Source organism: Photinus pyralis, unplaced genomic scaffold (genome assembly GCF_008802855.1).
Source record: "Photinus pyralis isolate 1611_PpyrPB1 unplaced genomic scaffold, Ppyr1.3 Ppyr1.4_LG8, whole genome shotgun sequence".
NCBI lineage: Eukaryota > Metazoa > Arthropoda > Insecta > Coleoptera > Lampyridae > Photinus > Photinus pyralis.
The window spans coordinates 2,629,420-2,643,354 of record NW_022170819.1 but is presented as its reverse complement, the minus strand read 5'-3'; the positions used below and the strand labels follow the sequence as shown (position 1 = coordinate 2,643,354).

The 13,935-nt window shown below is 35.0% G+C and overlaps 1 protein-coding gene across 4 annotated transcripts in view; it reads left to right on the top strand.

Moving 5' to 3' along the window:
- The first annotated feature begins 3,058 nt into the window (after positions 1-3,058).
- LOC116178811 (protein 5NUC-like) overlaps positions 3,059-13,935 on the top strand; it is a 31,967-nt gene continuing 21,090 nt past the window's right edge. The window contains exons 1-2 of one of the 4 annotated variants that reach the window (XM_031498432.1): positions 3,059-3,262; positions 3,315-3,759. In XM_031498432.1, the coding sequence (XP_031354292.1) occupies positions 3,415-3,759 (345 nt within the window). In that variant the 5' untranslated portion in view covers positions 3,059-3,262; positions 3,315-3,414. The remainder of the gene's footprint in view (positions 3,263-3,314; positions 3,760-13,935) is intronic. The other 3 variants (XM_031498433.1, XM_031498430.1, XM_031498431.1) reach the window with 3 other exon arrangements.

Below are 13,935 nucleotides of genomic sequence, written 5' to 3'. Positions count from 1 at the left end.
ATAGGACAGTGTTACCGAAGTCAGAAAAATCGTTTATTAAAAACTCCTTGATGCTGTAAAAGACTTTTCTTATGGAAATAACTGGGTTAAAGGAAATTTACAACGTTCGTCATAAACTAAACCCAAAGAATTTCGAAAATTTGAAGAAGAATTTTTAGAAAGACATGAAAAGAAGTGCCTTTAAACATATTTCGTAGGTACGAGGGATCTTCAAGAATTCTTCAAACTTGGCAAGAGCCTCCTACAAGATTGTTTCATAACCTTCTAGAGAATTTAAGAACCTATAGAGCTTTCAAAAAACATGTCTGTTTCTAAGAGCTTTCTAAAGGCTCCAAGAGATTTGAAGAGTTTTCAACGAAGCTTGAGTTTTTCTGGAGACTTCTTGTGGCTTCGTGGAATTTAAAAACCAATAAGCTTTGGAAAATACTTTCAAGATATTTTATTGGTCGTTAAGAGCCTCTATCAATCATGAAAACTCTCCAAGAGTTTACCGATGGTGTCCATTGTATTTTAAAATCCTCTACAACCCTTAGCAGGCCTATAAATGCTTTAGAGAGCCCTAAAGCTGTTGTTTTAATAGTTCTAAATTGTATTTAATATCCAAATCTTTGAGACAATTTATGAGCTTTAATGGCTTCAAAGTGATAAAGATTTTAAAAGCCTTTAGGGGCCTTTAATAGTTTTCATTTGTTCCTAAGGTAAAGCTTTCCGCATATGAGAAAATTCACTAAGAACCTCCATAAGCCAGCATAAGTGATCTCTCTCAAGTCAACAATCCTTAGGATTGGTCTGTGGCAGTGCTAAATCCTTCCCGATTTTCAGTCAACCTTTTCAGTGCCAAGGTACAGCCCTGGTCTAACATCATTTGGTCAATGCATTCTAACGTGGGTCTGACGTTAGCGTTTGTACCTGCCACAGCACCTTCCAGTACCGTCTTTAGCAAGCCTTCGTGTGCAATCCAGAGTAGTCCACAGACAGAGCCCATCTTCTCCAACCCTCGTTAACACCTCTTAATTTCTCACATTGCCCACCCAAGGAATCTTTAGCATTCTTCGGTAAAACCACATTTCTCGCTCCTCTATCCTTTGGAAATGACATGCTTCTACCGTCAGTGATTTTACTGATTGATCTTAGTTAACCATGGGTATCATAAACAAAACAAAAACTCCACGAATCCATGGCCTACTATTTATAAACCGTAAAAAATAGGGGTTTCATTTTTGATTCATAGCTAAAATTGAAAAAAAAATTGGCATTAAGATATACAGGGTGTTGCATTTAAAAATACCAACTTTGGATCAAATCTCAGAATCTTAGCCAAAGCAGAGTAATACGGCTTTTTACCCAAATGCAGCTACACAATACCCAATATTAGTGTTCATGCGACGAATATATCGTGCGATTCACTAGCTCCTACCGGGTTTCCACTAAAACACACCCCCAAATATAATCATCGACACAAACACCTTCTTCTTACCTTCTATTGGAGCGGATGGTTCAAATTAAAAAAGCTAAACACGACTTTGCTGCTATCCTCAGGTATCGCGTGGTCCCAATCCATATTAAAATTAATCCAATCCCGCAAGCGGCATCAAGATATTCCCCAATCTGCTTTCTGCAAGCCAAACCCAAACAGGTGCCTCGTTAACCAATTCTCATCAGCAGCAACCCAACCTTGAACCCCAATTACAGTTTTTCGCCATCTTAAAAATGTAATGAGAAATGGAGTTGGAATGATCGATATTATTTTCATCAATATATTTAAACAAACTTACACAGCAGAGTGATCAAACCAGAGAATCAAGTTTTGATTTACAGATTATAAGGAGCGATAAAGGACCAACTATCCGCAAGGTAAGGGTCAATAAGGGTATTTATTACTGAGCTAGCCGTGGATTTAATTATTTTATTAGAAAAAATTAATCGTACTAGTAAAATTTATTTCGTGCCTTGTACATGTAACTAATCCGTTACAAATGGTATTTTCAGTTTCTACTATTTCGACTATGGTATAGTCGTGAGGTTATTTGCTGTCCTGAAACTGAAAATTGATAATATTTAATAAATAAATAATAAAAATTTGCACTATTGACATTAGTATACGTAATCTGTGGAAAACCGCCAGTTTCTCTAAATTGTAGAACTTTTTTTAAACATCTAAATCATAAAGTCCAAAATCATATGTCCATTAACCTAGCAGAGCAAGGTCAGCAGAAAACAATCAAACATATTGCATAATTAGGTGCTAAATATGTGCTAATTAAGTGCCCTATTCCCGAATTAAATGCTCCTTTTTTTAAAAAATGATTACAATATGTTCTACCAGGTTCATATGAACTCAGCAGAACACTACCTCAAAAACTCAAGAAGTGAACTAACTATAATTAGGTGCTAATTAAGTGCCCTATTCCCAAATTAAATGCTCCTTTTTTTAAATTATTACATATTCTGCCAGGTTCATATGAACTCAGCAGAGCACTACCTTAAAAACCCAAGAAAATGAAAAGTGAACTAACTATAATTAGGTGCTAATTAGGTGCTAATTAAGTGCCCTGCCCTATTCCCGAATTAAATGCTCCTTTTTTTTTAATTATTACATATTTTGCCAGGTTCATATGAACTCAGCAGAAAACTACCTCAAAAAACCAAGAAAATGAAAAATGAACTAACTATAATTAAATGCTAATTAGATGCTAATTAAGTGAACCTATTCCCGAATTAAATGCTCCTTTTTTTAAATTATTACATATTCTGCCAGGTTCATATGAACTCAGCAGAGCACTACCTTAAAAACCCAAGAAAATGAAAAGTGAACTAACTATAATTAGGTGCTAATTAGGTGCTAATTAAGTGCCCTGTTTCCGAATTAAATGCTCCTTTTTTTTAAATTATGACATGTTCTGCCAGGTTATATGAACAAATCAATGCAGTACAAAATCTGCATGATAACCAAAAAATGGCACAATATCACTACTTAGATACCAATAAAGCACAAAATTTTGCAAATTTATCAAGATGACAAAAAACACTGCGATAACTTTGAGGTCAGTTAACCTTTAATCGCACGAGTGTCAATAACGTGGCAAATCAGAAATTTTCGCTCTATTTATGTTTAACGTACGCCTCCATTGACGAGACCGAAGGACGAGGACGTGGCCGCAATAATTAAAGGCACAGTTTCCCATTAACCTTATTAACTAAAACCCCGAGCAAGATCAAGGATCTTGTGTTCCTAGTGACGAAAGAATGGGCTACCTTAAAGGTATTTAGGAATGTTGCTCCCGCATATTTTACTATAATTATTTTGCACACAGTTATCAAAGAGGCTCGGCAGTAGCTCCACAACGTGCTCGAAAGCGGCACCGTTTACACCTCTCGGCCGCTAGCTGTGTGAAAGTGCCCCGTCGTGTTAAAATGAAAGTGATCAGTTTTGGGATTTTGTTAGTAATAAATCTGTTTTTGAGAAGCGTTCAATGTGAAAATTTGAAACTTTTAATTTTGCATAACAATGACATGCATTCACGTTTCGAGGAGACGTCGAGAACATCGGGAACGTGTAAGGATAAGTCGAACTGCTACGGAGGATTTGGAAGGGTGCTGCACGTCGTGCGAGAGGCAAGAAAGGCAGCGGCTGATGGGACTGGACCCCCTGTGCTCTTTTTAAATGCCGGCGACACGTACACGGGAACCTCCTGGTTTAGCGTGCACAAGTGGAGGATTGCTGCCGATTTTATGAATTTATTGCAACCTGATGTTGCGGTAAGTTGCACACAAGAAATTGTGGCATGCTGCTAGTGCACGTTGCTTGATTTCACCCACACTCTTCACTAACAACCCTCATTTGCCACACTCGAAATTCGACACGCTTCAGTTGTATACTCTTAATGTTGCTCTTATATCACATTCTCTCTGATCCCAACGAAAAAATTATAATCATCGTGGGGTTAAAAAGGTCACGCTGTTTATGATTTTTTCATCAATTACTAATGGAGCGCGGTCCTTCTCAGTAAATTAAAAAGAATAATAATTAAAGACAGATGTACGGCTTCGTTATAAAAAAGTAAACAAAAACCGTTTAGGAAGGACTGATTAGAACGTATTCTCACAGTAATTAATTTGCGCAATTAGCGATAAGATAGTGACTGTTTATTTTTATGGAAAGTTAAAAATTGGGACAATGAATGTCTTTGATAAAAGAAGGGTTTGGGAATTATTCACCATGGATCGGTTTTTCCCAGGGTTTTTCCAAAGCTTTTGGTAGCACTACCGATAACTTTGGCCTTAACTTTCTTCGGGGAAGTCGAGATGCAACACAATCTAACACCCCCGGTCCGTTGATTATTACTGAATTTAATTATTTGTAATGCGTTAAGATTTTTAAAATCACTTCGTCGTTGTACCCTATAACTCAACTCAACTAATAGATTATTCGGTTACTAAATTGGACAATTAATCGATTAATCATTAATAATGTATTTAATGACCTGGTGATAATGAGAAATCGATTTCGTCTAATAAAAATTAGTCAATTATCAGTTGTATCACCAGTTTGACTTTTGATCTCCCAGAAGTCCCAGATATGACTCTGGTAACAGAATGTTGAAACAAAATTCCTAGCCAGGATTAGTTGAATTTCGAGTATCATCTGAATCGTGTGTGTTAAAGTTGCCTCGGGAAATAAACCGCCCTCGAAAAGTTCACACTCACAGTATTCTCTCCAGAAAGATGCGACCCCTCCACAGTACATCCTTCCATCTGGAACTATTCTCAAGGAGCATTCCTTAAAGATCTCTGGAAAGAACTGCCACGTGCTCTAAAACTTCTTTCTGGGGCAAAATTTGCTCTGTAAAATTCGCCCCCCAAGATTCCTCAAGACAGATTCCTTCCCATTAAGTTCGGTCCTGGAATATTAGCTGCCAAAATCGTTTTAGAACCAGAACTGTTACAAATTTTACCAAGCGAACAAGATCCCGTGCTCTGGGTAAGATAAATTTTCCTCCTTCGCAGAATATTTGCCTCCTCTCCGGAGGCTTCCCACCAATACTTAATTATGTTTATCGTGTTGAATTGACTTCACCCCCAGACACTCGTGGAAGCCTTATTCCGCTTATGAATAATGGTTTCACTACCCTTGGCTTAATTTGTTGGTTTGACGGTGGATTTTTGTTTATTTCACCCCATCATAACCTATTTTTACGTTGAGAAGTAGACTTCATTTCTTTCGACACACGTCCGAGTCTATTCTGCTTGGGAATAACAATGCGGTTGTGGCCTGGATTGTGGTGATAGCTTCTTTAAACTTTAATCCAGAATAAACTATATTTTTACTTTGCGTCTGAGTCGCCAATCCCCAGATGACTTCCTGATTCCAACATTTCCACGGTTTTTATCTGTATGATGATCTAAGCAATGGAAGGTTATATGGCTACTAAAAACACCGAATTTGATGTTCCCTTTCGTTATCGCAGCCCGTAATATCCCGAGCAATATTCACCGCAGATGACTTTATCGGACAAATTAATTATCTGATTTTCGACCACCTACAATTCCCAATAATATCTAAAACCAAAAAGGATCTACCTTTAAAATAAAAATTTATCGCATTTGCAATGACAATTTGAGAAAAATTGATAAAAATTAGATCCCAATTGACCTCTACAGTTACGTTACTGCCTTCAGTTGTTTAAAACGAAGAAAACCTAATGAAATTTGAAAAACAACAATAAAAGAAACGGGGGCTTTCCGTACAAAAAATGTTCAAAAAATCAAAACATTCTAAAAATCCTAACAGAAATCATACCCACTAAACCAGTTAAAAACTCCTGAACCTATTCAAAAAACAAAGAACCTAAAAAAAATCTATCCCCAAAAATTCTAAAATCTTTTAAACAATCAATGTGAAACAACTCCTAAAAACCTAAACCTATTCAATAAAAAAACAATTATATACACTTCACTTTACTTCATTTGTCTTCATAAATCTTCACTAAACATATAAAATGACTCTTTACAAACTTCACTTAACTTCTTAACTTCACTCAACTAGACTTGACTCCATTTCACTTTATTAAAAATTAAAGTTTTCTTCTTTCTTGACTAAGCTAAACACTTAACTTCTATGTATAAAACGACTATTCATATGTTTCTTTCACATTTTCTTTGTTTTTATTTTTTCTCTTCCGTCTTATCTTATCAACTGGTTTTTTAAATAATTCTTCTTTCCGAAAGCTCTTAAAATTTTTCTTTAAATCTGTCTTCACAATTGGTTTTCATCCTTTTCATCGTTATCGTTTGGTTATACTTTCTTTTAATTATCCTCTGCTTCAAAAATCCTGTAGTATAAATCTTCTCTTCTTCAGTACTAATTTCTTCCTCTGGTCTCGGTAATTTTTCCTTTAAGTTCTTCTTTGTCTTCGTGAAATTCCTCTCCTCCTAATAAATTGGAATTCTGTGCTAGCTCTACTTCTTCTTTTACTCTTTCGACTTGTTCTAAATTCTTGTTTTTGTCTTGTAGTAACACTGCTTCCTTTTCTTTCCTTCTAAACCAGCTATTCGTTTTTCTTGTTTCTTCTTAAGCTTTACATTGAATTCTTGTGCTCTCAAAAGATCTTCATGAGTTTTTATTAATCTTTCTTCTAAAATTAGTGTTAGTGGAATACCGATTCTCGAAAGCCGTCTATTGCCTTCGCATCTTCGCAAGCTACGTTTTGTAAGTATCGAAATTTTGGTCTTTTAACCGTATTTAAATCTTTGTCCCTTTTGCACTTTCGCCAGCTCTCAAAAGATCTTCATGAGCTTTTATTAATCTTTCTTCTAGAATTACTTGTCGTTTTAACATCTTCGGCTTGCTCTCCTACTTCCTCCAACTTGTTAAAAATGATTAGTTGACTCCTCATTCTTCCCTCTTCCTTAATTTCCCTTTTATCTTGTTTTAAATCTTCAAATGTTTTGGTTAATTAATTAATTAATTAAATTTATATGCGGCTAGCTTCTTTGAATCTTCCGATCTCCCCCCCCTCTCTTCTTGCTTCTTGATTTCTTGAATTGGAATTAATTCTTGGTCTTTCTCGAATCCGTTCTAGAATATTCGTTCACTTCGATATCATAATTATTTCTCCGGGTCCTCCGGTTCGAAATTCTACAGATAATTTTCCATACCTTCAATGAAGTTAATTGGGTGGAATGGAATTTGAACTCCTTGTAACAATTTAGGTACCTTGCATTTTGTGTGGTGTTTTGTGCCTTTTTTTGTCTAGTGTCCCTCGCATAATATTCAGGTAGAAAACACGACGAACAAACACAGACGGACGGACAGAAAGTTCAAATGAGCAAAATTTAACCAGTTAGTCCCGTTACCATTGTCTATCTGAAAACAGAATTGGAAAATTCGAAACCGTTCGCGAGTTATCATGTACAGCCGGACGGGCAAAAGGTCTCAAATCATCAACGAGCTCGGTCGCTCGTTAATAAGTGGCTAAGTCTTAGAGAAAAGCGATATTTTAAACTTTTTTTTCATTTCAAAATTTATTCCATCTATTTCACTTTTTTTTCATTTCAAATATTTTTCAAAATTATGTGTAAAAAATGACCCCACACGTTTTTGACGGAATTACATGTTTTGAAATCCCAGGAATCCGAATCAAATAAAATCTCGATGATGTTGATCGATCTGTCTGTCGGTCTATCTGTCTGTCTGCCTGTACTCTTATTTCCGGTTAAACGGGTGAACCGATTGGAACCAAATTTTGTACATAATTCGTGACAGCAAAAAATTACATAGTCCTTTGGAGAGTTTTAAAAGAATACAACGAAATTGAAATTTGCTAACTTTTAGGTACATTTCGGTGGATAGGCGGACAAACATTTACCATAGTAGGTAATTATTTTATTATGTAAATTCAACTTGAGGTATTTTTTGCCACATAATTACAAAAAAAAACAAAACAGTTAACCGTTTCGCAAATTGTTTTTCTTGCAATTAGTAGATCGTAATCTATGTAATGTGAATAGATAAACAATCATGTAGGTAATTAAAGAAAAAATTATTTCCACAATGATTAGTCTAAAAATAATCACATGTACTAAACATAAACGCTATCGCAAAACGTAAACTATTGCTATTTTTACATAATCAAGTATGTCCATTAAATTCCTAATTAATCATCGTCCTTCATTTGCAAAATGTAGAAAAAGGTCGCTCAGTGTGAGTAGATTCGTTGACCCTTTTTCTGTACCTACCAAAAACAATTAAACGCTTTCCTTAGTAAGAGGAAGCTGTTCATTTAAAGCGGTCGCCGGGAAATTTAAGCAATTGGGTGATGCTAAATGGGCACACTATTCAATAAAATCGAATTGGAGAATTGGATTTATTTAAGCCTTTTTTTCGAAATAGGGATTTCGACTACGTAAATATTTCGAATTTGCGGTATTTTCTGAAACATGTCGCGGTGTACAAAAATTAAAAGACCGAAATGTTTTGATCTTTAATAGGCGTGGGTGCACATTTTGAAAGGCGACTCGATGTCAAACCTTTTTTTATCGCCCGATACTTGGGGGTTCACATTACACAATTTTGAAAATTTTACCGGTGGCAATTTGGTATTTCATATTATCTAGAACCCTTTTTTTACATCTTTTTTTAAAAATTGTATATATGTACGGACGTTTGAAATTGCAACCTTTATATTCGCCTATGAGCTATGTACTACTCTTAAAAAAAGGCTCAAATTTGTATATTTAAAAAAAAGCAATTTAAAAATAGAGGAATCTTCCGCATCCAGAGACTTTGTACACTAATCTACCCGTATTAAAAAATCCTGAGTTTGCAAATTGAAGTAGTGAAAACCCGCCTTCGTGGTAAAAAATTACGAGTTGCCACTAATCTGTAATGATAAATTCTAATACTCTAATGGGTAATTTTTCATTCTGCAATAATGAACCTATATAACAAGATCTGGAGCCATTTGCATTATTGCTAATTGCATAACTTCAAAAGCTGTTTGCGCTCTCCCTTACTCCCATTATGGGTTTTAAGACGAGATCCTGTACGGCCATGTTAGAGCCATAGCGCAGATTACCAAGACAAAACGAACCCCTTGCTTTTACCCACAATGTGTAAATGTTAAGCAATTTCGAAAATCGCAAGGACTTTGGTCTACTTAGACATCAATTTTGGGTGGAAAAACGCCAAAGCGGTACTGTTTCGATGCACAATTAAGGGTTTTTCTTAGCTTCATGAATTTGGCATTGCTTAGCTTCTCTGATATTCCATATTGAAATTGTTTAAAATTTCAGTTTCCTTTAGATGTTTTTTTGAAAACCAAATTTTAAATTCGGAAACGTGTGTTAGGTAATAAAACAGTTTAGAAATGTGACTTCATTTGAAAATCCTTCTAGTAAGAAATACGTTAAATTAGTTAACATACAGGGTGTTAATTGATTGAGTGCCGATAATACATCAGGATGTGAATCCTCGGGTGATTTTAAGGAGAAAAGTTTATATCAACATATGTCCTAAACTTGTCAGTTCAAACTCCGTACGGACGTCACTGGTGAAAATTAAACAAAATCTTTTACGTCAAAAAATGCTCCTTAAAGATTAAAAAATGTGTACAAAATTTCATACAAATATGTAAGAGTATTAAAAAATTATGATAAAAAACTCACTTTTTTCTTAAAATGTTAACACCCTGTAGCTCAAAAACTAAGAGTTTTAGGACATCTGTTGATACAAACTTGTCTCCTTAAAATCACCCGAGGATCCACACCCTGTATTATCGGCAATCAATTAATTAACACCCTGTATAGTAACCTTTAGGTCATGCAAAATGGCCGGGGGATATGAGGGGTAAAGCGAGTATATAGAAAATATATGGTAAAATTTTAGCAACAGATTCAGATTCTCCGAAAAAAGTGCCCATAGAAGTTGCTAACGGGAACCGTCAATTTCCGACCGCTAAAGATAGGGAAAATTAAAACGCGACATTTTCAGTTTTTCGGTGATATACCAATTATTTTCAAAACATTTTCAAAAATTTTAGATTCGTTTTTTTAGTCACAAAAGTGGCAATTTTTCTCCCATTTAATCTACACTGGATCTCGCATCGTTACGGAGATCCCAATGGTGAAACACGAATTTGAGCCACCCTGTACAGTCAGCAAGGGATAATAGCAGGCAAAATTAGTTTTAAAAACCACATATCTGACTAAATACGTTTTTTTGTTTTTGTTGCAGATCTCATTTCTTCGTTTTCCGAAGTTTCCAGTGTTAGGTATTTACATTTCTATAAACTAAAGTCTGTATATCGTCATTGTTTACAAGGACTGAACAAAGTTCGAATTAGCAAATTTAAAAGGACAACTACAAGTATGTGCAGCAAAAGAAATCCATATTTGCTAATTTTGTTATCTGTTAACCCTTTAATAGCCATTATCGTAGTCTATCCGTCATCGAAGACAGCTTCAACCCTTAAGAGCTATCATAACGTTTTATCATTTCGGGCATTTCCCCATTCATCGACGATTCCCGTCGATGCTAAACCAGTGCCAATAATAGAAAGCTCACAAATCAAAGCTATAAGTTTAATATATTTCCCGATTGTCATCGCATTTCATATTTTCTGTGTCACGACAGAACAATATGTTTTATTAGTTGACTTTATCCGCATTCGATTGAGCCAAATATTGAAAAGCCCCGTATTTTCCATAACGTTATTTATGAGTATTCGCCCTGCGGGAATGTATAATTTTGACCCCACGCGCTGTTTACTGAAAATAAACTCAATAATAATAATTACTATAACTATATAAAAAGTTTCGATTCTTATGATTCTTCCTTTTTTTTCGGATCAACCCAGGGATTTTAGGAATTTTTGCAATTTTCCAGATTCTTCAAATTCGTCAGGTTTTTCATTCTCGTGTTTAGTTTAGATCATTCGAACACTTCGGACCTTTCCAATGCTTTGGAATCCTGTTTTATCCTTACGATTCCTTCAAATTCGTTGGATTTGTCAGATTATCAGTTCGCATTGCATATTCGCATTCTTTCAATTCTGTTCTTTGGATTCTTCAGATAGGCTTCGCATTTTTCTGTTTACACATAATATTCAGGTATTTCTAATTCATTACATTTTTGAATTCTTTTCATTTGGATCCTGTTCCAGGTTCTATAAATCTATCAAATCTTTCAAATATTCTTAATTCTTCGCATACTTCATGATATATTGAGATTCGGAGTATTCTTTGAATTCTTTATGTTTTTCTAATTTTCCAGATCCAAAAAATTTATGGGTTGTTTGATTTCTTCCAATTCTTCATACTATCTATACAAAACCCCATCTCATAGCAAAATCGCACTTTTTTTTAAATTCCAGGTTGACGTTATAAACTCGAAAATGTTCAATATAATAAAAGTCAAAAATATGAAGCGATTTATAATCTTTGAGCTTCTCCGTAGTAAGCTGACGTACACATTTTAAAACTTGATGAGTTTACATTTGGATTCCAAAATTGAGAACATCAAAAAACTTAAAAAAAAGGATATAATATAGCTTTGTATTCTTTTTTTGAATGAAGAAATTAGGGGAGGGAAAGGATGGGGATTAAGGAGGAAATGATAACAAAATGCAAGGGCTTGTAGCGTAAGAGACAATTAAAGAGAGAACTCGTAATTCCGATAAAACCCTTAAGTTGAAAACATCTCCCCTATCAGGAATAGATGGAGGGACGGACGGACTTCTAGGCGAACGAGCTGATAAAAGTGTCTGAATGTGAATGTGTGTGTGGCAGCATCTACACTGACCCTTAAATGCCAAATCTCATGCTAATTTAATTGTAGTGAAAAAACACTGTTAGTGGAAGATAGTTTCCCATGAAGTCGTCATATTTTTCATTCAAAAAGAAGTCCCAAAGACGAAATTATAAAATTGCGGCTTTCATTATTTGTAGAAAAGGTTATTCAGACCTGCCGTATTTAATGATATGACAAGTGAATTGATTTAGCGTAAATAATAAATACGACCATGAAAAGTGACAATAATAAATGGGGCCATTTCGTGGACGATTTCGCTGTCGTTCAATCCGAAAAATGTATACCACGTCCAATGTTCAACAATTAGTTTGTGGAATTGCCAACTATTTTTTTCTGGATGATTAATTACTGGACCCTACATTTTTTTTGTTTGAGTCTTAAATATTGCTATTTATGTTGTGATGGCCCACATTTTTTATAATTGGGTAATAATTCTATTACTCGGCTAAAGATAAAAAGCTTCCTTTGTTGGATTCTTTCACTTGAAGGGCCATCCAATAAGGGCAATCCTGTCCCGGGACCTCTCCAATCTTCCCACCATGTCCATTATCGGTTTTGCTCTGTTGCGTTTATGTCAGGAAGTCCAGGAACCATATCTTCCTTCTTCCTAATACGAGTCCTTCGCTTTAGCCCTGCCTTAATATTTACACAAATTTAATAATGTGGAGCTGAGAGCACGTTCTTTTTGATGGCCACACCAATTCTCCAAAATCTCAAAAATGTAAGTAAAAACTTTGACTGCCTTTAAACGAATGGGCGTTTGTAGTGCAAACATCTGACGAAACTGGCTCAGAATTGGAAAGTGCCAGTCACCTCCCACGGTTGACATGGAAAGTACAAACTCTACAACAAAAGGGGGGGGAGTGAGGGTTGTTCATAGCCTCAACATTACGTACATTAATAAGAAAAACATAAAAATGGAAATTTGATTACATAATCAATATTAACATGTCACAATTGGGATTACCCCGTCAAACGCTGGCGACTCTAATTTTAATCTTCATTTCTCGATTATCACATGAATTAAAAACTCATTACTCGCGCTCCACTGCGTGCCCATTTTTCCGGATTGCAAAGCATATTTCGTGACATTTAAACAAACAAATATGAAAAATTAAAAAAAAAGTTACAAGCGCCCAACTCGATTCGAACAATTGCAACCTTGTGATTAAAACAAAGCTATTTTTATACTCGACGTTTTATTATACAACTTTTTCATTTCATTTCCACGTGTCGCTAATTACCGTAATACTTTTTTTAATGCATTTTCTCGACATTATAATTTATAGCTTTTACTTCCTTTCGTACTTCGTGTTTGAACTGTTCGAGATTTAGACAGATTCTTCCCATTCCTAGATTTCAAATGAAATTTGCGAAAACAGTTTTGAAAGAGGTTTCGACTTTATAAGGATACTGTTGGGAGTATTATTAGCAAATTGTACCTATATTTTATGGGAACATTTGGAGGAACGCTTTTCTAAGAAGTTTCCTAGAGATCTTATAAATAAATTCTTCAAATTTTTCTGAAAGGTTTCTGAATTTTTGAAATCCATTTTTATGAGTGCTTTAAGGAGACTCTTTTAAAAGATATTTATTAAAGAAGTAGCTTTTGTTTGGAAACCTGTCAACTAACCACGAAACTTCCAAGAAGTACTTCAGGCGTAATTTAGAAGAAGGATACTTTTACTTTCTCTTTCCTCCTAAGAACTTCTCCAAGAATTGTCGAAAACGGTCTCCGGGTACACAGATTTCCAAGAAAATTGGTAAAAATATTTTTAAGAAGATATGAAAATAATTATGTTAAAGTACAACGCTGCTTATACACTATTCCCATGGTTTCAGGAAGAATTTCTAGGTACATATCGAAAAAGCTCTCAAGAAGTGCTTTGAAAAATATTTCGACGATACGAAGCTCTTTCAAGAATTCTTCCAAGTTGGCAAGAGTTTTCTAGAAGATTGTGCCATAGACTAGAGAATTTAAGAACTTTTAGAACTTTAAAAACATCCAAAATAAAATATAGGCTTTTAGGACTTAACCTTCAAGAGTTCTGAAGAGCTTTCATCCAAGGTCGAGGATTTTCAGGAGTTTTTTGGAGATCTCTTGTGGCTTAAATTGGTATACATGT